Genomic DNA, 24,447 nt, shown 5'->3' on the forward strand with positions numbered 1-24,447 from the left:
TGACAACATTTTCTCACAAGAAGGACCCCGGCGCAACCTTCCTGTTCAAGTGAGCACAGCACAGCAAGATGAGTTCCAAAATGTATTGTATGCTGCTGCATAAATTACAGTTGAAGTCGAAAGTTTACATACATTTAGGTTGGAGTCATTAAAACTAATTTTTCAACCACTCCACAAATTTCTTGTTAACAAACTATAATTTTGCAAGTCGGTTAGGACATCTACTTTGTGCATGACACAAGTAATGTTTCCAACAATTGTTTACAGACAGATTATTTCACTTATAATTCACTGTATCACAATTCCAGTGGGTCAGAAGTTTACATGCACTAAGTTGACTGTGCCTTTAAACAGCTTGGAAAATTCCAGAAAATTATGTCATGGCTTTAGAAGCTTCTGATCGGCTAATTGACATCATTTGAGTCAATTGGAGGTGTACCTGTGGATGTATTTCAAGGCCTACCTTCAAACTCAGTGCCTCTTTGCTTGACATTATGGGAAAATCCAAATAAATCAGCCAAGACCTAAGAAAAAAATACAAAAGTATCTATATCCACAGTAAAACGAGTCCTATATCGACATAACCTGAAAGGCCGCTCAGCAAGGAAGAAGCCATTGCTCCAAAACCGCCATAAAAAATCCAGACTACGGTTTGCAACTGTACATGGGGACAAAGATCGTACTTTTTGGAGAAATGTCCTCTGGTCTGATGAAACAAAAACATCACTTTTTGGCCATAATGACCATCGTTATGTTTGGATAAAAAGGGGGAGGCTTGCAAGCCTAAAACACCATCCCAACCGTGAAGCACTGGGGTAGCAGCATCATGTTGTGGGGGTGCTTTGCTGCAGGAGGGACTTGTGCACTTCACAAAATAGATGGCATCATGAGGCAGGAAAATTATGTGGATATATTGAAGCAACATCTCAAGGCATCAGTCAGGAAGTTAAAGCTTGGTCGCAAATGGGTCTTCCAAAAGGACAATGACCCCAATCATACTTCCAAAGTTGTGGCAAAATGGCTTAAGGACAACAAAGTCAAGGTATTGGAGTGGCCATCACAAAGCCCTGACCTCAATCCCATAGAAAATTTGTGGGCAGAACTGAAAAAGCGTGTGCGAGCAAGGAGGCCTACAAACCTGATTCAGTTACACCAGCTCTGTCAGGAGGAATGGGCCAAAATTCACCCAACTTATTGTGGGAAGCTTGTGGAAGGCTACCCAAAACGTTTGACCCAAGTTAAACAATTTAAAGGCAATGCTACCAAACACTCAATTAGTATTTGCAAACTTCTGACCCACTGGGAATGTGATGAAAGAAATAAAATCTGAAATAAATAATTCTCTACTATTATTCTGACATATCACATTCTTAAAATAAAGTGGTGATCCTAACTGACCTAAGACAGGGAATTTTTACTTGGATTAAATGTCAAGAATTGTGGAAAACTGAGTTTAAATGTATTTGGCTAAAGTGTATGTAAACTTACGACTTCAACTGTAGTATTAGGGAGAACATGATGTGGCTCTGGTTGTAACTGACAGTTAGGCTTACAGGTTATGTCGTTGTTTTGTGTTTGAATTGTGTAACTGACAGTTAGACTTACAGGTTATGTCGTTGTTTTGTGTTTGAATTGTTTACGTGTCCGCTGTGCGGGGAAATGATAAGAGAAGCGGAACTACGTAGCTAATACTGTTGTAACGGGGATCCTTATTGTAGCAACACACTTTTGGAGGGAAGGCAATCCCGCGCTGTGTTAGCTAAGTTTTCATGTCATCGGGTGTAGTTCATAAAGTTTGAAGCGTATATGTTAGGATGGTAACGTTATAATAATTAAGGATGAAGCGTGAATTCATGCCAGGAATAATAAGTGTGAAGTTTGATTTCCTCCCTTCTGTAATAAGCAGCCAATGAGGTATTTTTCCTTTATTCATGTGTTTAATCTAATACTGTTATAGCGCCGGCTAAACTGTTTATGTATGTAAGCACTTCAGAGTTATACCAAGCTAATAAGTCACTCGTAAGATAAGGTTGTAAGAGTGTGCTTAACTGTATTTTTCATTTACTTTATAGTTCTCACGGAAGGTGATAATTCTGACTAAATCTACAGAATAAAGCCGCCAGTTAAAATCAAGGAACGGTTGTGCTCGTGGTTACTGGAGGGAGCTACACTGGTGGCTGTGGTCCTTGATAATTTTCTTGGCCTGAAGCGTTGGGCCCTCTGGAGAGCCCAGCGGTTGCGGATGGTGCATCTGTAGAAGTTTGTGAGGGTCTTGGGGGCAAATACACATTTTGTCAGCCTCCTGAGGTTGAAGAAGTACTGTTGCGCCTTCTTCACCACACTGTCTGTGTGGATGGACCATTTCAGATTGTCAGTGATGTGCACGTCAAGGAACTTGAAGCTCTCCACCTCTCCACTGTGGCCCCATTGATGTGGATGGGGGCATGCTCTCTCTGCTGTCTCCTGAAGTCTAGGATAATCTCCTTTATTTTGTTGACGTTGAGGGAGAGGTTATGGTTATTTTCCTGGCAACACTCCTGTTAGGGCGCTCAACTCCTCCCTGTAGGCTGTCTTGTTGGCACTATGAGCTTGGACGGCACTATGGTGTTCAATGAACAGCATTCTTACATAGGTGTTCCTCTTGTCCAGATGGAATAGGGCAGTGTGATTGTGATTGCATCATCCGTCTATCTGTTGCGGCGGTATGCAAACTGTAGTGGGTCTAGGGTGTCGGGGAAGGTGGAGATGATATTATCCTTAACTAGCCTGTCAAAGCACTTCATGAAGACAGAAGTGAGTGCTACAGGGCAATAGTCATTTACTTCAGTTACCTTCGCTTTCTTGGGTACAGGAACAATGGTGGACATCTTGAAACAACTGGGATAGGGAGAGATTCAATATGTCACACTCCAGCCATCTGGTTTGCACATACTCTGAGGATGCGGACAGGGATGCCGTGAAGGGTTAACATGCTTAAATATCTGCATTGTGTTTTCCTCGAAGGGGGCAGAGAAGGTGTTTAGCTTGTCCGAGAGCAAGGTGTCAGTGTGTGCCACGTGGCTGGTATTCCCTTTATAATCGGTGATTGCCTGGAGTCCCTGCCACATATGTCTAGTGTCTGAGCTGTTGAATTGCGATTCCACTTTTTCTGTACTGATGTTTTGCCTGTTTGCTTGCCTTACGGAGGGCATAACTGGACTGTTTGTACCCATCCATGTTCGCAGCAGTGGTTCCTCAGAGGAGGGAGGTGAGGACCATCCTCCTCAGTGAAATAAATAAAAATAGTGAAACACTAAAAAGTTATCCTTTTTAGATAAAACCATACTAAATATATTCATATGTCACTAAATAATGAATTAAAACACACTGTTTTGCAATGTAGGTCTATAGTAACTTCAACAGCACTCTCTGGGGTAGCACCATGGCGTAGCTGGAGGACAGCTAGCTAATGTCCTCCTCTGGGTACGTTGACATCAATACAAAATCTTGGAGGCTCATAGGCCTCACCCACTTCCATAGACCTACATGGTAATTATGACCACTTCCGGAGGATGACCTCCAACCAATCAAAGCTTTTGCAGTATGTTGTCCATCCAATCATAGGATTAGGATCAGAGAATGAACCTAGTGTGTTGTATTGGGGTTGTGCCGCAGAGCATTATGGGTTCAATGGTTGTTCTATGTGTTGAGAAGCTTGGTAAATTAGTGACATTATTGGATGGAGATTGAAAAGTGATAGTTTAGCATTTTTGGGATATTCAATTCAAATTAGTTTCTTCAATCTACAGGAGAAGAAGGAGGTAGATAAATTGTTTTATTCGTTTTAGAACTTAATTTTTGTGTCCAGTCAGTGCAATTTATTTAAATGTGCCTTGCTAACTTCAGTAGCAAGTAGCAGTAACTCCAGTGTGGAGTTTTTGCAGCCAATGCTACCGGAAATTTAGTTTACTTTTTGTTTAAGAACCCATTTCATTCTCTGCGGTACATGGAAAAGGTGCGAATTAAAACCAAGGGTCGACCTCTGCCTGAGATCAGTTTCTTGAAGAAGGATGAAAAGGTGAGGGCATTCAATACCACCTGGTATCAAAAGATTAGCTGGTTAACAGGGAGCCTTTCATCAAGCCTCCTGTATTGCTGGCCTTGCCTGCTTTTTTGAAAGTCTGAGCCTTGGTCGAAAGGTGGGTACAGTGACCTGATCGTTCAGCTAAATGGCAAAACAAAAGCAGGGAGCATATAAATTCCCACATCAAATTCAAGCTTCTGGGAAAAAGCCACATCGATCATGATGACGGTCTGGGTATTAGTGATGGGTCGTTTGCGAACGAGTTGGCTCTAAGAGCCGGCTCTTGTCGGTGAACGTTGGGAGCTGGCTCGCATATCAGAAGAGCCGAATCTATTTATAAAAAATATAAAAATAAAGATCTGAATAATCAAAAGATTTAAATGAATAGAATGAACTAATTCAAAGAACAAAAAAAATTATATAGGCCTAAATGCTCAAGCGCACACACAATCGTTCTGACTGTCTGCTCAGACTAACAGCCTCACCTGTTGTTCCTGTCAATCAGACACGCAGTGTCAACCAATGAACCAAAGTTGCATAAGGGAGGGCCGAGCCAACTCACTCACAGTCACACACTTAGCAGCCGAGGAGAGAGAGGAAGGACAGCTGTGAAAACAACAGCTGGAAAATTAGTCGGAAGCACAGTAGCATTTGGATGCATTTTAATAATGTAGACAATGTTAGAGCACAGTGTAGAATGCCAAAACAAAATCTCATATATAGCCGGTTCTACGCATAACCTACACCGGCATATGCGAACTGTGCACCCAACTGTGAAGCTAGCTGTAGCGGAGCTTCGAGAAACTAGCGGGCCTGCTAGTGATAGTGGTGGAGCCAGCACCTCCACACGTGGAGATGTATCCACTCAGTCAAGTATGCCTACTCCGCGACCCACAGCAACGCAGTCTTCTATGGACCAGTTTATGCCAAAGTCTATGTCTGTAGCAAAACAAGGCCAAATTAATATTGCATTGGCCTTAAATGATTGCCACCGATTTCCAGCCATTTTCGATTGTGGAGGACAGAGGTTTTAGAAATTATAGCAATATTCTAAATCCAATGTATACAATTCCAAGCAGGAAAACCATTTCAAAATCACTTATTCCACAACTGTACGAGAGCACACAGGCTTCGGTGTGGGAAAGAGTCCAAAAAGCTACTGCAGTTTGCCTTACCACTGACTGCTGGACATCAAGGGTAACCACTTCTTACGGTTATATGGTTATACGGTTATACGGTTATACGGTTATACGGTTATATGTCACTTCATTGAATATTTTTCGATGTCTCCTGGACTGCTTTGAGATCAGCAACAGACACACCTCAGAGAACTTGGCAGAGGAACTGTTGAGAGTGGCCCGAGAATGGCAAGTAGATGGAAAAGTGGTCTGTTATGTTAGCAACAATGCAGCTAACAACCAAAGCCATGAAAATGTTAAAATGGACTCATCGTCCATGTCTTGCCCACACAATCAACCTGATTGTAAGAGATGCTCTGAAGGTGATGAAGCCCACTGTGGACAAAGTGAAAGCAGCTGTGGAATACTTCCACAGGAGCTCAGTAGGTGCTGAAAAATTAAAGTCTACACAATGCCAGATGGGGATGCCTGAGCTGAGGCCTAAACAAGACTGCACTACAATGTGGAATTCAACATTTTATATGTTGAAGCGGTTTCTTGAGTCAAAGGATGCCATCATCTCTACCCTGGCCATTGTCAATGCACCTGTTGATGCTCTGACCCAAGAGGAATGGGAGGTGGTGGAGGAGGTGTGCAGGGTCCTGGAACCCTTTGAGCAGGTCACTGTGGAGATCAGTGGAGAGAGGTACAGTAAGCAGTTATTACTACACCATTATTTAATCCAGTATTATATATGTATATGAGCAGTAGATGAGAATGTAGTATCAGTAGACAAAACATGAACCTGAACTAATAAGTTACTGTTCTCTCTTTTCAGCTATGTGACAGCCTCAAAAAGTATTCTCCTGTGTAAGGGTCTGCAGCAAATCACAGCCAGCCGCCACAGAGAAGCAAATGTAACCACAGGACATGTGACAGAGTTGATGGACACCCTATGTTCATCAATGGACAGAAAGTTCCACATAATGGAATATAATCACGTGCTATCAGAAACCGCTGCACTTGACCCCAGGTTTAAGAAGTTAGCCTTCAGTGATGCCAGAGCGATTGACGAGGCTCTTCAAAGAATAACAGCAGCAGGGAGGGATAGCCCCAGCAGTCAGCTGGCTCAAGCACCAGGGCAACAGGAAGAAGAGGGATCAGATGGAGGAGAAGCACCAGCAGTAGTGCCACAAACGTCTGCTGTTTGGATGCTGTTTGACGAGAGAGCAACTGGGGATGCAGCACGAAGGAATCCCTTAGCAGATGCCATAATGGAGGTCCGATCCTATTTGGAAGAGCCCCTCCTACAAATATCTGCAGATCCTCTGAGCTGGTGGAAGAACAAGGCCTCTGTCTACCCACGGCTTACTAAAGTCATGGCAGGGAGACTCTGCATAGTGGGCACATCCGTTCCCTCTGAAAGGGTCTTCTCAAAAATGGGACAAATAATTACTGAGAGAGGAAACCGCATCAGCCCCTCAAGTGAGGCAGCTAGCATTTCTGAATGCAAATCTCTCATAAAAGCAAAATATGGTCAGCATTGCCGTGTGCTGCTGGTTATAACATGGCAATAAAGAAGACAGAGAAAAGAGGGACCAGTTTAATGTTTTAAGTGGGATGCTGCAGTTTTGCACATTGTTATTTATTTTTCTTTGATATGCTGCAATATTCTATTATTATGTTGTTCAGATTGTATTCGTTTTGAATTGTTACAATTATATGCACTTTGTTTATATACATTAAAAAGTTATCCACAATGTATTTAAAAATGCATTGGTTTGTTATGAAAAATATTGCTATTTGCATTTAAAGGTTAAGGTAGAGTATGCTTTCATTGAATAATTTCATTAGAATTGTTTTAACACCAATCATAGTCAAACTATCGCAAACCGTTTGACTTGAAAAAATACAAAACATATTTTTTTTAAAGAGTCGTTTTGAAGCCAAAAGAGCCAGCTCTTTTTGGTGAGCTGAGCCGAACAAGCCGGCTCACTGAAAAGAGCCGGAATGCCCATCACTACCGTATTCAAACTGCGCAACACAATGAGAAAGTTACAGGCTGACCACGCGAGCGTTGCAAAATAAATGTAGAAATCTATGTTATTCAATTATTGCACCCACACTGCTCGCATGCGCCAAAGAGCGTCTGCGATGCCAAGGGCTAAAATAGAACTCCTTTCTATTTCTGACGCAGATCGAGCTGCAAATCCTGCCTCTCCCATCTCCTCATTGGTTTATAGAAGCAGCTACCCACGTGCCATCTCCTCATTGGTTATACCCATTGGTTTACCCAGAAGAACTAGGTCAGTGGCGGTAATGCACATAATTTATGAAAGTTGCCAATCGCAATATAAAGTCAAGAGAAGAAAAAGACTGGAAGGAAGAGAGATGACTAGAAACGATTTGGTTGACCGTTTTATGTGTGGAATTATTGGCGGTGTAGAGGACCTTGTGCATTTCAGGTAAAATAACAACTCAATGTTTATATCCCAGGACAAATTAGCTAGCAACAGCAAGCTAGCTAAACAGGACAAATTAGCTAGCAAGTGCAAGCTAACTAGCTAAATTGCCATAAATGTTTAATGCTTTTCGACCTGTCCCCAAGTTAATATAATTGGTTCAGAGTTTGTTTTTATATTTTAGCCTGCGTGTCATGATCGCGTTTGTTTTTCGGTGGACAAAATAAATGTATGCACGATGGCGCATGCGCGCAGCCGGCACGGACCCCAAACCGGCTGCGCGCGTGCGCCATCGTGCATAAATTTGTTTCATCCGAATCGTTTCCAGTCAAATCTCTTCTAGGCTTTTTCTTCTCCTGACTTTATATTGCGATTTTAGAGGACATGGCGAGAGGGAAAGTACTGCTAACAAGTGCAATTACAAGGAGCTTGCATCAGTATTTCCACGTTACGATGCTTTACTTGCTGAACATATGGAACTTTCTACTGTCTTTTTTGGGATGTCGAAATCAATTCAGAATTATTTGATAGCTTCCATAGCATCATCCATTAAAAGTTGGATGAAAACATGAACAATTTTCAGTCTGATCGGCTGTAGGCTACTAGTAAGAGCAGCTGCATTCAGCCTATGTGCACTGGTAACGTTCTGTATGTATAGTTCATTTGTGTGTCAGGAGAAAATGTGAATGTGATCCAATTTGATTTATATTCAAAATTGGGCTGGCTAGGCTGCCTATACGTTTTCAATCCAAAATTATTAACTGGAATTAATCAACATAATGTGAGTAGATGTGAGTACACAATGTGAGTACATGTTTTATACGGCTTAGAGTTGCATTGATGCAAACATGCATAAAACAAGTTCAGCCCTGTGAGTTCTATTGTCTATCAGTTGTCTCTGTGTCTGGGTAGTGGAAATACCTATCCTAATCTAGTCTAAATATAATTCAAATGAACAAGTATAAGATTGCTGCAGTTTGACAGGGTTTCATATTCCCCTGACCAGGAGTTTTTATCATTTAAAAAAAAACATGTGACCTGATTATGGAAAACTGGTCTAATCATAGCCCTTATGAAACCTTTTTAGAACGGATTAATCACTGTCCTACCTTATAAGGTCCAGAGTTGTCCTGGTTAGGTTAACAGATAAGGAAAAATTGCCCCGCCCCACTCTGGGACCTATGGTGCCACCAGTCTGCTTGCAGTTGTCAGTTATCGTCAGGTATGTGGATGATCAGGGCTTTATTCAGGAACGTTTCTTGAGCTACTTTGATGTGTCAAGTGGGTGAGATGTGCAGACTGTATTTAACTTAATGGAGAAACTTCTTGTTCAAACCTACAGTGGCACAGCTGTAATGGAATGTATCAGCTATTTGTATTTCCAGCTAAGTCCTCTCCTGTTCCCTGATTTAAGAGGTGATGACCACTCCACTACCATTGTCAACTCTCTCCTGACATGAACTGAAGCCACATCTCATGTGCCTGCTCATCTATTGGCACATTGAATGTTTCCTCTCCAGGCACTGTGAGTACCCCTATCAATTTTTTTGTCATTACTGCATGAAAAGTCAATCAATCACACACACAAACACAATCACATTATTACACATCAATGATTTTACTCCTTGCTTGGACTAACTCATTCATTGCTATTTTGTCTAAGTGTGTGTTGTGTTATTGTTTTTTGTCTTCCCTGTCAAATCCTATCCTGCACTGAAGTCAAGCCTCTGAACACTTCACCTCATGCCTCATAAAATCTAATTACATTTTATTAGTCACATAGACATATTTAGCAGATGTTATTGCGGGTGTAGCGAAATGCTTGTGTTCCTAGCTCTAACAGTGCAGTAATGTCTAACAATTCACAACAATACACATTCATCTAAAAGGAAAATAATGGAATAGAGAACTGTATAAATATTAGGATGAGCAATGTCAGAGTGGCATTGACTAAAATACAGTAGAATAGAATACAGTATATACATATGAAATGAGTAAAGCAATATGTAAACATTTTTAAAGTGACCAGTGGTTTCATGTCTATGTATATAGGGCAGCAGCCTCTAAGGTGCAGGGTTGAGTAACCAGGTGGTAGCTGGCTAGTGATGGCTATTTAACAGTTTTATAGCCTTGAGATAGAAGCTGTTTTTCAGTCTCTTGGTTCCAGCTTTGATGCACCTGTACTGACCTCGCCTTCCGGATGATAACGGGGTGTACAGGCCGTGGCTCGGTTAGTTGATGTTCTTGACACCAGATGCTGTAGGTGTCCGGGAGGGCAGGATGTGTGCCCCCGGTGATGCGTTGGGCAGACTACACCACCCTCTGGAAAGCCCTGCGGTTGCGGGCGTTGCAGTTGCCGTACGAGGCGGTGATACTGCCCGACAGGATGCTCTCAATTGCGCATCTGTAAAAGTTTGTGAGGGTCTTAGGGACCAAGCCAAATTTCTTCAGCCTCCTGAGGTTGAAGAGGCGCTGTTTCGCCTTCTTCACCACACTGTCTGTGTGGGTGGACCATTTCAGATCATCAGTGATGTGTACGCTGAGGAATTTGTAGCTTTCCACTCCAGTCCCGTCAATGTGGATAGGGGCGTGCTCCCTCTGCGATCAGCTCCTTCATTTTGTTGATGTTGAGGGAGAGGTTATTTTACTGCCACCACTCCGTCAGGTCCCTCCTCCCTGTAGGCTGTCTCGTCATTGTTGGTAATCAGGCCTACTATGTGTCGTCTGCAAACTTGATGATTGAGTTGGAGGCGTGTGTGGCCACGCAGTCATGGGTGAACAGGGAGTACAGGAGGGGGCAGAGTACGCACCATTGTTGGGCCCCTGTGTTGAGGATCAGTGAAGTGGAGGTGTTGTTTGCTACCTTCACCACCTGGGGGCGGCCCGTCAGGAAGTTCAGGACCCAGTTGCACAGGGCAGGGTTCAGACCCAGGGCCCCGAGCTTGATGATGAGCTTGGAGGGTACTGTGGTGTTGAATGCTGAGCTATAGTCAACAGCATTCTTACATAGGTATTCCTTTTGTCCAGGTGGGATAGGGCAGTATGCAGTGCAATGGCCATTGCATCGTTTGTGGATTGAAGAAAGTGGGGACAGCAGACTGGGATAGGGAGAGATTGAATATGTCTGTAAACACTCCAGCCACCTGGTCTGCACATGCTATGAGGACGAGGCTAGAGATGCCGTCTGGGCCGGCAGCCTTGCGAGGGTTAACAGGCTTAAATGTCTTACTCACGTCGGCCACGGAGAAGGAGAGCCACAGTCCTTGGGAGTGGGCCGCATCAATGACACAACACACCTCCAGGCTGTGTAAGGGCTATTTGACCAAGAAGGAGAGTGATGGAGTGCTTCATCAGATGACCTGGCCCCCAGAATCACCTGACCTCAAACAAATTAGAAGTTTTGGGATGAGTTGGACCGCAGAGTGAAGGAAAAGCAGCCAACAAGTGCTCAGCATATGTGGGAAACTCCTTCAAGGCTGTTGGAAAAGCATTCCAAGTGAAGCTGGTTGAGAAAATGCCAAGTGTGCAAAGCTGTCATCAAGGCAAACGGTGGCTACTTTGAAGCATTTAAAATCTAAAATATATTTCGATTAGTTTAACACTTTTTTGGGTTACTACATGATTCTATATGTGTTATTTCATAGTTTTGATGTACAATGTAGAAAATAGTAAAAATTAAGAAAAACCCTGGAATGAGTTGGTGTCCAAACTTTTGACTGGTATTGCATATACAGTGCATTCGGAAAGTATTCAGAGCCCTTTTCCCACATTTTGTTACGTTATACAGCAGTATTCTAAAATGGATAAACAAAGAATGTCTGCAGCATTAAAGGTCCCCAAGAACACAGTGGGGGGGGGGGTGACCAAGAACCCAATGGTCACCATGACAGAGCTCCAGACTTCCTTTGTGGAGATGGGAGAACCTTACAGAAGAACAACCATCTCTGCAGCACTCCATCAATCAGGCCTTTATGGTAGAGTGGCAAGACGGAAGCCACTCCTCAGTAAAAAGGCACATGACAGCCCACTTGGAGTTTGCCAAAAGGCAACATCCCTACGGTGAAGCATCGTGGTGGCAGCATCATTCTGTGGGGATATTTTTCAGCGACTTAGATACTAGTCAGGATTGAGGGAAAGTTGAACGGAGCAAAGTACAGAGCGATCCTTGATGAAAACCTGCTCCAGAGCGCAAAGAACCTCAGACTGGGGTGAAGGTTCATCTTCCAACAGGGCAGCGACCCTAAGCACACAGCCAAGACAACACAGGAGTGGCTTCAGAACAAGTCTCTGAATGTCCTAGTGGCCCAGCCAGAGCCCGCACTTGAGCCTGATCGAACATCTCTGGAGAGACCTGAAAATTGCTGTGTAGCGATGCTCCCCATCCAACCTGAGAGCTTGAGAGGATATGCAGAGAAGAAGGGGAGAAATTCCACAAATACAGGTGTGCCAAGCTTGTAGCATCATACCCTAAAAGACTTGAGGCTGTAATCGCTGCCAAAGGTCCTTCAAGAAAGTACTGAGTTAAGAGTCTGAATACTTAAGTAAATGTAATATTTCTGTTTTTTTATTTTTTATAAATTAGGCTTTGTCATTATGGGGTATTGTGTGTAGATTGATGAGGGGAAAAAACAATTGAATCCATTTTAGAATAAGGATGTAACCTAACAATATGTGGGAAAAGTGAAGGCGTCTGAATACTTTCCGAATGTAATTATTATTCATTATACTTTCCGAATTCAATTCTTCTTATTATAAAAAAAATAAATGAAGATGTTTATCTTTAAGATACTTTCAGGACTGTTTTCAGTGACTGCATTGGTACTGGCTGGGTATACTGGTTCCCTTAATATGTTTTTGTCATAGGCAAGGTGTCACGCCCTGACCTTAGAGATCCTTATTATTCTCTATGTTTGGTTAGGTCAGGGTGTGACTCGGGTGGGAAATTCTATGTTTTCTGTTTCTTTGTTTTTGGCCGAGTGTGGTTTCCAATCATAGGCAGCTGTCTATCGTTGTCTCTGATTGGGGATCATACTTAGGCAGCCCTTTTTTCCCACCATTAGGTTGTGGGATCTTGTTTTCTGTTTAGTTACTGTTGCCTGACAGAACTGTGCGTTTTCGATTTTGTTTGAATGTTTTTTAAATTAAAATCATGAACACTTTCCACGCTGCGCCTTGGTCTACTCTTTCTACCACCAACGAGAGCCGTTACACAAGGTTCTCCTTTCCGCAAAGATTTGCCAGAAAAATATTTCCCTCTGTTTTGATATGACTTCCAGTTATTTTCTTCTTCTGTACTCTGCTCCAGGGGCACTCTGGAATCTCTGCGCCTGCAGATGCACCTCTGAGATGAGACCCTCCGGCCACTACCAACCACTAACAGAGCTGCTGTGCCAATCCATGGGCCCCCATCTTAATGTGAGTGCCAAATCAATGCCACACCTCATTCTCTCATGTGTCTCCTGGGTTACATTTACATTACATTTAAGTCATTTAGCAGACGCTCTTATCCAGAGCGACTTACAAATTGGAAAGTTCATACATATTCATCCTGGTCCCCCCGTGGGAATTGAACCCACAACCCTGGCGTTGCAAGCGCCATGCTCTACCAACTGAGCCACACGGGACCCTCCCGGGTTGCCTTAGATCAGAGCTAAACTGCTCCGGTCCTCGAGGGCCACAGGCCATGTATGCTAGTTTTCATCCTTTGCCTTTTAACTGGAGACTCAACAGTTTTTCAAAGCTTTTTTTAGTACATTAAATAATAACATTTATTGGATTATATGTAGTAAGATGCTTGGTCTTAATCCTGATTAATTCATTCTATATTGTGTGGTTGATTTGTTGATTTATAATATATACCCCTGAGCAGATGCTTTTATCCAAAGCAATTTACAGAACAGAGTGCATTTTGAGACGCAGCCCATATCTGTACTGTAAGGTCAGCCTCTTCACAAAGCAGATGACACCCACTTCCCTATGCGGGCCCTGGTCAAATGCAGTGCACTATATAAAGAATAGGGTGCCATTTCAGACACATACACTATCGGCACGGACTGGTGGTGGTGCATGCAGTTTGGGACTGCCCCAAAATGTGTACTACACACAGCTTAAGTTTAACATATTTATTCTTAATCGGGAAAACATTATTTTTGCCAGAATGGTCTCTGGGAATTTTTCTCGGTATCACACACAAGTGATAAAAACATTAAAAAAATGGAATACATAATGTAACACTTGCAAAATAAACATGTGGCGATCACACAATGCACACAAACTCATTTGATCACCCTGTTGTTGCAGGAAATTTCCACGTTAAAATGTCAGACTTGATTTGCTCTAACAAAAAAAAATCAACCACTGCAAAAATGTAAATGAATTATAATTTTCACAATAATTCACATTTCCTGTTGCTGCAGGATTATTTTCCTGCTGTGAGAAACTGCTCATATTAAGATCAAACACCACTGCTTTCTGTCAGTGGTAGTACCGATAAGTACAGGGTCTGTATTCATAGTGTTTCAGAGGAGTCTTCATCTAGGTTCAGGTCTGACCTATTCATGCAATGTTATTCACTATGATCTAAAAGGCAGAACTGATTCTAAATCAGCACTCACACTGAGACATTTTATGAATACGGGCCTAGATTAATTGTCTGATTTGGTCTCTACCATCTCTCTCTTTGTCTCTCCACCTGTAGAGTGTCAATGAGCTAAATCAGTGGCTCCTGGCCCTGAGGAAAGCCTGCAGCCACAACAGACACTCCTTCCACCCAGGGGTTTACACAGGAGAACGATGGAGCTGCTGCCACCAGAAGGACAAAGCAGGTACTGCCTTTTGGTGTGCCAATGCAATGCATTAATACAGTAAAGGGGGATACCTAGTCAATTGTACAACTGAATGCATTCAACTGAAATGTGTCTTACGCATTTAACCCAACCCCTCTGAATCAGAGAGATGCGGGGGGCTGCCATAATCGACATCCACGGCGCTCGGGGAACAGTGGGTTAACTGCCTTGCTCAGGGGCAGAACGACAGATTTTTACCTTGTCAGCAAGGGGATTCGATCCAGCAACCTTTCGTTTACTGGCCCAACACTTGAACCACTAGGCTACCTGCCGCACAAGGTGCCAGCCCTCCTGGGCAGGTGTGCAGGTTTTTGCACCAGCCCTACTCTTAACACTGATTCAGCAAATTGAGCTCCCAGTAACCAGCTGATTACTTAAATCAGGTGTGTTGGAGTAGGGTTGGAACAAATTCTGCACACGTCTTAGGTCAGTTAGGGTCACCACTTTATTTTAAGAATGTGGAATAATAGTAGAGTGATTTATTTCAGCTTTTATTTCTTTCATCACATTCCCAGTGGGTCAGAAGTTTGCAAATACTAATTGAGTGTTTGGTAGCATTGCCTTTAAATTGTTTAACTTGGGTCAAACGTTTTGGGTAGCCTTCCACAAGCTTCCCACAATAAGTTGGGTGAATTTTGGCCCATTCCTCCTGACAGAGCTGGTGTAACTGAATCAGGTTTGTAGGCCTCCTTGCTCGCACACGCTTTTTCCGCTGGGCTCTCCAGAGGGCCCAACGCTTCAGGCCAAGAAAATTATCAAGGACCACAGCCACCAGTGTAGCTCCCTCCAGTAACCACGAGCACAACCGTTCCTTGATTTTAACTGGCGGCTTTATTCTGTAGATTTAGTCAGAATTATCACCTTCCGTGAGAACTATAAAGTAAATGAAAAATACAGTTAAGCACACTCTTACAACCTTATCTTACGAGTGACTTATTAGCTTGGTATAACTCTGAAGTGCTTACATACATAAACAGTTTAGCCGGCGCTATAACAGTATTAGATTAAACACATGAATAAAGGAAAAATACCTCATTGGCTGCTTATTACAGAAGGGAGGAAATCACACTTATTATTCCTGGCATGAATTCACGCTTCATCCTTAATTATTATAACGTTACCATCCTAACATATACGCTTCAAACTTTATGAACTACACCCGATGACATGAAAACTTAGCTAACACAGCGCGGGATTGCCTTCCCTCCAAAAGTGTGTTGCTACAATAAGGATCCCCGTTACAACAGTATTAGCTACGTAGTTCCGCTTCTCTTATCATTTCCCCGCACAGCGGACACGTAAACAATTCAAACACAAAACAACGACATAACCTGTAAGTCTAACTGTCAGTTACACAATTCAAACACAAAACAACGACATAACCTGTAAGCCTAACTGTCAGTTACAACCAGAGCCACATCATGTTCTCCCTAATACTACAGTTGAAGTCGTAAGTTTACATACACTTTAGCCAAATACATTTAAACTCAGTTTTCCACAATTCTTGACATTTAATCCAAGTAAAAATTCCCTGTTTTAGGTCAGTTAGGATCACCACTTTATTTTAAGAATGTGATATGTCAGAATAATAGTAGAGAATTATTTATTTCAGATTTTATTTCTTTCATCACATTCCCAGTGGGTCAGAAGTTTGCAAATACTAATTGAGTGTTTGGTAGCATTGCCTTTAAATTGTTTAACTTTGGTCAAATGTTTTGAGTAGCCTTCCACAAGCTTCCCACAATAAGTTGGGTGAATTTTGGCCCATTCCTCCTGTAACTGAGTCAGGTGTAACTGAGTCAGGTTTGTAGGCCTCCTTGCTCGCACACGCTTTTTCAGTTCTGCCCACACATTTTCTATGGGATTGAGGTTAGGGCTTTGTGATGACCATTCCAATACCTTGACTTTGTTGTCCTTAAGCCATTTTGCCACAAGTTTGGAAGTATGCTTAGGGTCATTGTCCATTTGGAAGACCCATTTGAGACCAAGCTTTAACTTCCTGATTGATGTCTTGAGATGATGCTTCAATATATCCACATCATTTTCCTGCCTCATGATGTCAACTATTTTGTGAAGTGCACCAGTCCCTCCTGCAGCAAAGCACCCCCACAACATGATGCTGCTACCCCAGTGCTTCACAGTTGGGATGGTATTCTTCGGCTTGCAAGCCTCCCCCTTTTTCCTCCAAACATAACCATGGTCATTATGGCCAAAACGTTATATTTTTGTTTCATCAGACCAGAGGACATTTCTCCAAAAAGTACGATCTTTGTCCCCATGTGCAGTTGCAAACCGTAGTCTGGCCTTTTTATGGCAGTTTTGGAGCAGTGGCGTCTTCCTTGCTGAGTGGCCTTTCGGGTTATGTCGATATAGGACTCGTTTTACTGTGGATATAGATACTTTTGTACCTGTTTCCTCCAGCATCTTCACAAGGTCCTTTGCTGTTGTTCTGGGATTGATTTGCACTTTTCGCACCAAAGTACGTTAATCTCTAGGAGACAGAGAGACAGTCTCCTTCCTGAGCGGTATGACAGCTGCGTGGTCCCATGGTGTTTATACTTTTGTACTATTGTTTGTACAGATGAACGTGGTACCTTCAGGCGTTTGGAAATTGCTCCCAAGGATGAACCAGACTTGTGGAGGTCTACAATTTTTTTTTACGAGGTCTTGGCTGATTTCTTTTGATTTTCCCATGATGTCAAGCAAAGAGGCACTGAGTTTGAAGGTAGGCCTTGAAGTACATCCACAATTTTACTCAAATAATGTCAAATATTGTCAAATTAGCCTATCAGAAGCTTTGAAAGCCATGACATAATTTTCTGGAATTTCCCAAGCTGTTTAAAGGCACAGTCAACTTAGTGTATGTAAACTTCTGACCCACTGGAATTGTGATACAGTGAATTATAAGTGAAATAATCTGTCTGTAAACAATTGTTGGAAAAATTACTTGTGTCATGCACAAAGTAGATGTCCTAACCGACTTGCCAAAACTATAGTTTGTTAACAAGAAATTTGTGGAGTGGTTGAAAATGAGTTTTAATGACTCCAACCTAAGTGTATGTAAACTTCCGACTTCAACTGTAGATGGCTATCTAGCCAGCTAGCTTTGTAGCCATGGATTGTGCACCTTCCATTGTTTAGCTAAGTAGCTAGCTAGCTAGCTATACACCTAGCTAGCTGGTTGATGTTTTCCTTTTGCAACATTCTACTCCACAAATGCTGTTTATGTTGTTATCCATACTAAATAAAGCACTTAAGCGGCACCTTTAACTTTTTCACTTAATTGAAGGGGGGAATTCACCTTTAAGTCAGTTGCACAAAACCTTTTAAGTTAAAGAAACTTTAAGGGGAAAGATAAGGGGGGAAATTAACTTAATATGTTTTATGGGCCCAGGGCCTGGTTGCATAAAACATCTTAAGGGTTACCCTTAAGGGTTTACCTTAAGGAATCATTTTCCCTTACCCAAGGGAATTGTTTAAGGCCATTGCATAGAGCCCCTCAAATATTTCCTTAGTTCAAAGCATACTTGAGGGGTTTTATGGTAGTTTGAAGGCATGTATGGCAGAAAGAGTATCTGGTTACCATGGAGATGCCTGATTCACTACATAAATGACTCCTCAAAGAGATTGCTATCATTTTGTGAGATGGCAAAATAAAACTTCTACAATCAAGACAGGATAACCAAATTGCTTCAGAAGATAATAAATCACATTTCTTGTAGTCACTTTCTAGTACATCAAGTTAGCTTACAGAGTACCTATAGCAAACTAGCCAGCTAGCTTTGTAGCCATGGATTGTGCACCTTCCATTGTTTAGCTAAGTAGCTAGCTGGTTGATGTTTTCCTTTTGTAACCACCCCATGTGTACCCTTAACCTTTTCACTTAATTTACGGGGGAAATTCACCTTGAAATGTTTTGTGCAACTGACTTAAGGGGGAAATTAACTTATTGTGTTTCATGCAATTGGGGCCCAGGCTCTACAGTGCTACAATTTTGGGGGGCATGTGCTACTAAATATTTTGCCGTTCTACCTGAAATTTTTATTTGGGAGCACCAGTGCCCCTACAAAACAATCACCCAGGTAATAACTGTTGTAGTGATTTTTTTATTGTCTCACAGCCTCAGTAGTATGCAAACTTATGGTGGCACAGAAAGAAAGAAAAAGGGAGTGCTTATTCAGGAAATTAGATACAAATGTAGCTAGGATTCAAATTGGCCCAATGTAGGCTATATCTCAGTCTTAAAATATATTTTTTGATGGTGCTCCTAAACCCTGTATTTTGTAATTGCTGGCAATTCTTATTATTAAAGGGGAAATATGCAGTTACTACATCACTTTTTGGACTTATAAATTAATTATGTAAAGATTGCCGCTTTATTACCCCCCAAAAAATGCATTGTGTTCCTACATTTTTCAACTTAGGAGCACAAATTCTGAAGGTAGGGTCCTTGAAACTTGTAATGATATACAGTATATAATCAAGTTGCTGGTTATTATTTGTTTGAATGCATACGATTGTAATGAAAGACAACAGGCCAAATTCTGTGTTCTATACCAGTGGTTCCCAACCTTTTTTGGTTACTTTACCACCACCTGAATTTTGCTCTGCCCGGAGTACCCCTGAAGTACCCCTTTTATATGCATTTTACCAGTAGGACTATGGTCTCATGAGTCTTCTCAAGTACCCCTGGTTGGGGGTTCTAGACTATCTGCCCTTCTATTCCCTTCTACGTGCCTTCCTAGACATTAGAGGGCACGCATTTGTCATGGTTATGGATGTGGTCCTGCAGCTATCACGTTGTAGCTTTTTAAGTGCACGTGCAAATACTCTGAGTGCATTGTCGTATATTGTCATCTGCGGTGCTGCTTGTGGCTAAAGTGTGTTTGAAAGATATGTCTCTGTGTATCTCTGTGCTGGTTGATCCCAGACAATCCCAGACATCAGGGATTGCAACGTGCTCTGCTTCACGGAAACATGGCTAACTCAAGAGACGCTAACGGAGTCGGTGCAGCCAGCTGGTTTCTTCATGCATCGCGCCGACAGAAACAAACATCTTTCTGGTAAGAAGAGGGGCGGGGGGGTATGCCTTATGATTAACGAGACGTGGTGTGATCATCATAACAACACACAGGAACTCAAGTCATTCTGTTCACCTGATCTAGAACTCCTCACAATCAAATGTCGACCGCATTATCTACCAAGAGAATTCTCTTCAATTATAATCACAGCCGTATATATTCCCCCCCAAGCAGACACATCGATGGCCCTGAACGAACTTTATCTGACTCTTTGTAAACTGGAAACCACACACCCTGAGGCTGCATTCATCGTAGCTGGGGATTTTAACAAGGCTAATCTAAAAACAAAACTCCCTAAATTCTATCAGCATATCGATTGTGCTACCAGGGCTGGAAAAACCCTAGATCATTGTTATACTAATTTCCGCGACGCATATAAGGCCCTCCCCCGCCCCCCTTTCGGAAAAGCTGACCACGACTCCATTTTGTTGATTCCAGCCTACAAACAGAAACTAAAACAACAAGCTCCCGCGCTCAGGTCTGTTCAACGCTGGTCCGACCAATCTGATTCCACGCTTCAAGACTGCTTCGATCACGCGGATTGGAATATGTTCCGCATTGCGTCCAACAACAATATTGACGAATATGCTGATTCGGTGAGCGAGTTCATTAGGAAGTGCATTGACGATGTCGTACCCACAGCAACGATTAAAACATTCCCAAACCAGAAACCGTGGATTGACGGCAGCATTCGCGTGAAACTGAAAGCGCGAACCACTGCTTTTAACCAGGGCAAGATGACCGGAAGCATGACCGAATACAAACAGTGTAGCTATTCTCTCCGCAAGGCAATTAAACAGGCTAAGTCCCAGTACAGAGACAAAATCGAGTCGCAATTCAACAGCTCAGACACAAGAGGTATGTGGCGGGGTCTACAGTCAATCACGGATTACAAAAAGAAAACCAGCCCCGTCGCGGACCAGGATGTCTTGCTCCCAGACAGGCTAAACAACTTTTTTGCCCGCTTTGAGGACAATACAGTGCCACTGACACGGCCCCCTACCAAAACCTGCGGGCTCTCCTTCACTGCAGCCGAGGTGAGTAAAACATTTAAACGTGTTAACCCTCGCAAGGCTGCAGGCCCAGACGGCATTCCCAGCCGCGTCCTCAGAGCATGCGCAGACCAGCTGGCTGGTGTGTTTACGGACATATTCAATCAATCCTTATCCCAGTCTGCTGTTCCCACATGCTTCAAGAGGGCCACCATTGTTCCTGTTCCCAAGAAAGCTAAGGTAACTGAGCTAAACGACTACCGCCCCGTAGCACTCACTTCCGTCATCATGAAGTGCTTTGAGAGACTAGTCAAGGACCATATCACCTCCACCCTACCGGACACCCTAGACCCACTCCAATTTGCTTACCGACCCAATAGGTCCACAGACGACGCAATCGCAACCACACTGCACACTGCCCTAACCCATCTGGACAAGAGGAATACCCATGTGAGAATGCTGTTCATCGATTACAGCTCAGCATTTAACACCATAGTACCCTCCAAACTCGTCATCAAGCTCGAGACCCTGGGTCTCGACCCCGCCCTGTGCAACTGGGTCCTGGACTTCCTGACGGGCCGCCCCCAGGTGGTGAGGGTAGGTAACAACATCTCCACCCCGCTGATCCTCAACACTGGGGCCCCACAAGGGTGCGTTCTGAGCCCTCTCCTGTACTCCCTGTTCACCCACGACTGCGTGGCCATGCACGCCTCCAACTCAATCATCAAGTTTGCGGATGACACTACAGTGGTAGGCTTGATTACCAACAACGACGAGACGGCCTACAGGGAGGAGGTGAGGGCCCTCGGAGTGTGGTGTCAGGAAAATAACCTCACACTCAACGTCAACAAAACAAAGGAGATGATTGTGGACTTCAGGAAACAGCAGAGGGAGCACCCCCCTATCCACATCGACGGGTCAGTAGTGGAGAAGGTGGAAAGTTTTAAGTTCCTCGGTGTACACATCACGGACAAACTGAATTGGTCCACCCACACAGACAGCGTCGTGAAGAAGGCGCAGCAGCGCCTCTTCAACCTCAGGAGGCTGAAGAAATTCGGCTTGTCACCAAAAGCACTCACAAACTTCTACAGATGCACAATCGAGAGCATCCTGTCGGGCTGTATCACCGCCTGGTACGGCAACTGCTCCGCCCACAACCGTAAGGCTCTCCAGAGGGTAGTGAGGTCTGCAGAACGCATCACCGGGGGCAAACTACCTGCCCTCCAGGACACCTACACCACCCGATGTCACAGGAAGGCCATAAAGATCATCAAGGACAACAACCACCCAAGCCACTGCCTGTTCACCCCGCTATCATCCAGAAGGCGAGGTCAGTACAGGTGCATCAAAGCAGGGACCGAGAGACTGAAAAACAGCTTCTATCTCAAGGCCATCAGACTGTTAAACAGCCACCACTAACATTTAGCGGCCGCTGCCAACATACTGACTCAACTCCAGCCACTTTAAAAATGGGAATTGATGGAAACTATGTAAAAATGTACCACTAGCCACTTTAAACAATGCCACTTAATATAATGTTTACATACCCTACATTACCCATCTCATATGTATATACTGTACTCTATATCATCTACTGCATCTTGCCATCTTTATGTAATACATGTACCACTAGCCACTTTAAACTATGCCACTTTATGTTTACATACCCTACAGTACTCATCTCATATGTATATACCGTACTCTATACCATCTACTGCATCTTGCCTATGCCGTTCTGTACCACCACTCATTCATATATCTTCATGTACATATTCTTTATCCCTTTACACTTGTGTGTGTATAAGGTAGTAGTTGTGGAATTGTTAGGTTAGATTACTTGTTGGTTATTACTGCATTGTCGGAACTAGAAGCACAAGCATTTCGCTACACTCGCATTAACATCTGCTAACCATGTGTATGTGACTAATAAAATTTGATTTGATTTGTCTGTAATCTGTTATCTGGCCTCCTGTCCCAGGTGAGAAGAAGCTGGACGGGGTCACAAGGTTGTTCAGTGTCCTACAGGACCTGCAGGACTCCCACACTGCAGTGGAGGAGAGGAGGTCAAAGAATAGAAACTTTCTCCTGGAGCTGCAAACGTAACAGAACGTCAACTCAACAGGCAGTTTTCAGGCCTAGGATGTCCCAAATGATACTCCCTCATCCCCTCTATAGTGCATACAAAGATATCCCAAAAATGCATACAAAGATAACCCAAACCCATTCCCCCCCCTCAGTCCCCACCTTTTATCTCTGGAATGTTTTAGCATTCAGGTCCAAAAAGTAACTTTCTGAGCACTTCTACAATGGGCAAATATGAATGGAAGGTTTCATTCAAATCAAAAGGTGTACTGTCAAAGTGATTAAATTCAAATGGATTTACTGTACCCTAGACTTTTTACATGCACTTATGAATATGATGCTCTGGAACAGTATAAACAATTGTACAGACGAGGAGGAAAATGCATTTCTGAGGACAGATTGTCTGTATATGTATGCAAATGAATTGTTGAAGTGTTAAAATTGAGAATGAATGGACCCTGAAAGATTATTCTCAGAAATGTGAAGTGGAAGATATTGTCATCCCTTTATTAATGTTGCCATTCTGTGTAAATTCTAACCTTTTTTTATGTGTTAGGTTTTTATTGTATGTGTGCATATGTTCTTATAAATCTTATACATTTATATTGCACATTTGTATATGCTATTTTTTTTCTGTTTCACCAGGTGAATGTAAAATGTTGGACCATTAACATAGTTCATTGTTATTAACCACTAGGTGGCTCAGTTGCATAAGTATGCTTGTGAAGTGCTATACAGCCATGCTATACAGTATGGTGTAAAGTGAGGTTGCACCTAGACGCTGATCTTGGGTCAGTTTAGCATTTTCCCCAATAATGGTAAAAGGATTGGGGGAGGAGAAGCTGATCCTAGATCTGTACCTAGGCAAAACTGTACCCTGGAGCTGTACGGTATACAGGGTTGGTGTACTTTATACTGTATCTTTCCAGGAAGAACCAAATGGTTAACTACTTCCATGTTGCATATCAACACATTTTGTGTAAAGCACCTGCAAGTACAGTTTGAAATTCCAGTTCTCTCTAATAATTTGAGAATGATCTAAATGTAATTCAAAGCAGCTATACAGTGGACACCAATATGGTGCTGGCTTGTATAGTGACTGTGTGGATATAGATAGGCAATACTTTATACAGTTCTTTACACACAAAATGGATTAATTTCAGATTTAATCAAGTGCAATGTATATTAGATTATAAAAATGGAAAATGTGTTGCTTTACATGTGACCAGAGTACATGCATAATTAACTGTGTGCAAGGTCATTAAAAACTACTTGTATTGTATGTAAAAAAAAAAAATAAAAAAAAAAAAGAACTCTAAACATCTAGTCAACATTGATATAAAGACATTTGCTTATCAAAAGTTTCAGTCTACACTCTTAGTTCTGTATAGTGCTTCCAGTATGCCTATCTTATTACTCAAATGTGGGTTGACTCACAGTATTACAGTTGACTTAGTGGCATATCAATACCTGTGTCACTCCTCGTTGAATGACACAATGCAGTATCCCAAGTCAGACAATTGTTAGCGAAATATTACAGAAACATGCATTAAATAATGGTAATCAAGGCTCATGTAGTATCTGTTTGCATAGTTTGGCTAAAGTCCAGATCTTCAGCCCTACAGAAAGAATGTACTTCCTGTTGTGGCTTCAACATCTCATGGAAACAAGAAACATCCAAGCCCCTTTGCTCCCCCTCTCCTCACTCAATTTTAAGCAGAGGTGGCTCCAGAGAGGGCCTTGCCGGTTCTGACCTAGCACCACCATGAAACAATTGATAAGTACATACATGTACACCATTGAT

General features: G+C 42.7%; 1 protein-coding gene and 1 non-coding gene across 4 annotated transcripts; one reads left to right on the forward strand and one right to left on the reverse strand.

The window, feature by feature from the left end:
- The first annotated feature begins 1,511 nt into the window (after positions 1-1,511).
- On the forward strand, positions 1,512-23,251 carry LOC139584741 (rasGAP-activating-like protein 1). 3 transcript variants are annotated; one of them, XM_071416915.1, is made up of 7 exons: positions 1,514-1,914; positions 7,379-7,487; positions 9,058-9,168; positions 12,949-13,058; positions 14,341-14,467; positions 19,419-19,551; positions 22,540-23,251. In XM_071416915.1, the coding sequence occupies exons 3-7, from the start codon at positions 9,120-9,122 to the stop codon at positions 22,541-22,543; spliced, it is 423 nt and encodes a 140-aa protein (XP_071273016.1). In that variant the 5' UTR covers positions 1,514-1,914; positions 7,379-7,487; positions 9,058-9,119; the 3' UTR covers positions 22,544-23,251. The 3 variants fall into 3 exon arrangements, with proteins under 3 accessions (XP_071273029.1, XP_071273016.1, XP_071273025.1); XM_071416928.1 differs by lacking the exon at positions 19,419-19,551 and having other exon boundaries at positions 1,512-1,914; XM_071416924.1 differs by lacking the exon at positions 7,379-7,487 and having other exon boundaries at positions 1,519-1,914.
- Positions 13,193-13,269, reverse strand: trnaa-ugc (transfer RNA alanine (anticodon UGC)). Its single transcript has one exon. It is a non-coding gene; the product is annotated as a tRNA-Ala (tRNA).
- Positions 23,252-24,447: the final 1,196 nt, after the last annotated feature.

This window comes from Salvelinus alpinus, chromosome 1, assembly GCF_045679555.1.
Source record: "Salvelinus alpinus chromosome 1, SLU_Salpinus.1, whole genome shotgun sequence".
Classification (NCBI taxonomy): Eukaryota; Metazoa; Chordata; class Actinopteri; order Salmoniformes; family Salmonidae; genus Salvelinus; species Salvelinus alpinus.

What these genes read in the sequence shown, in the direction of transcription:
- LOC139584741 (XM_071416915.1), top strand. Translation starts at nt 9,120, where the DNA reads ATGTGCCTGCTCATCTATTGGCACATTGAATGTTTCCTCTCCAGGCAC. An exon ending in ATGTTTCCTCTCCAGGCACT is followed by an intron (nt 9,169 to 12,948) that starts GTGAGTACCCCT and finishes ACTCTGCTCCAG; the next exon opens with GGGCACTCTGGAATCTCTGC. An exon ending in CCACCAGAAGGACAAAGCAG is followed by an intron (nt 14,468 to 19,418) that starts GTACTGCCTTTT and finishes GGTTGATCCCAG; the next exon opens with ACAATCCCAGACATCAGGGA.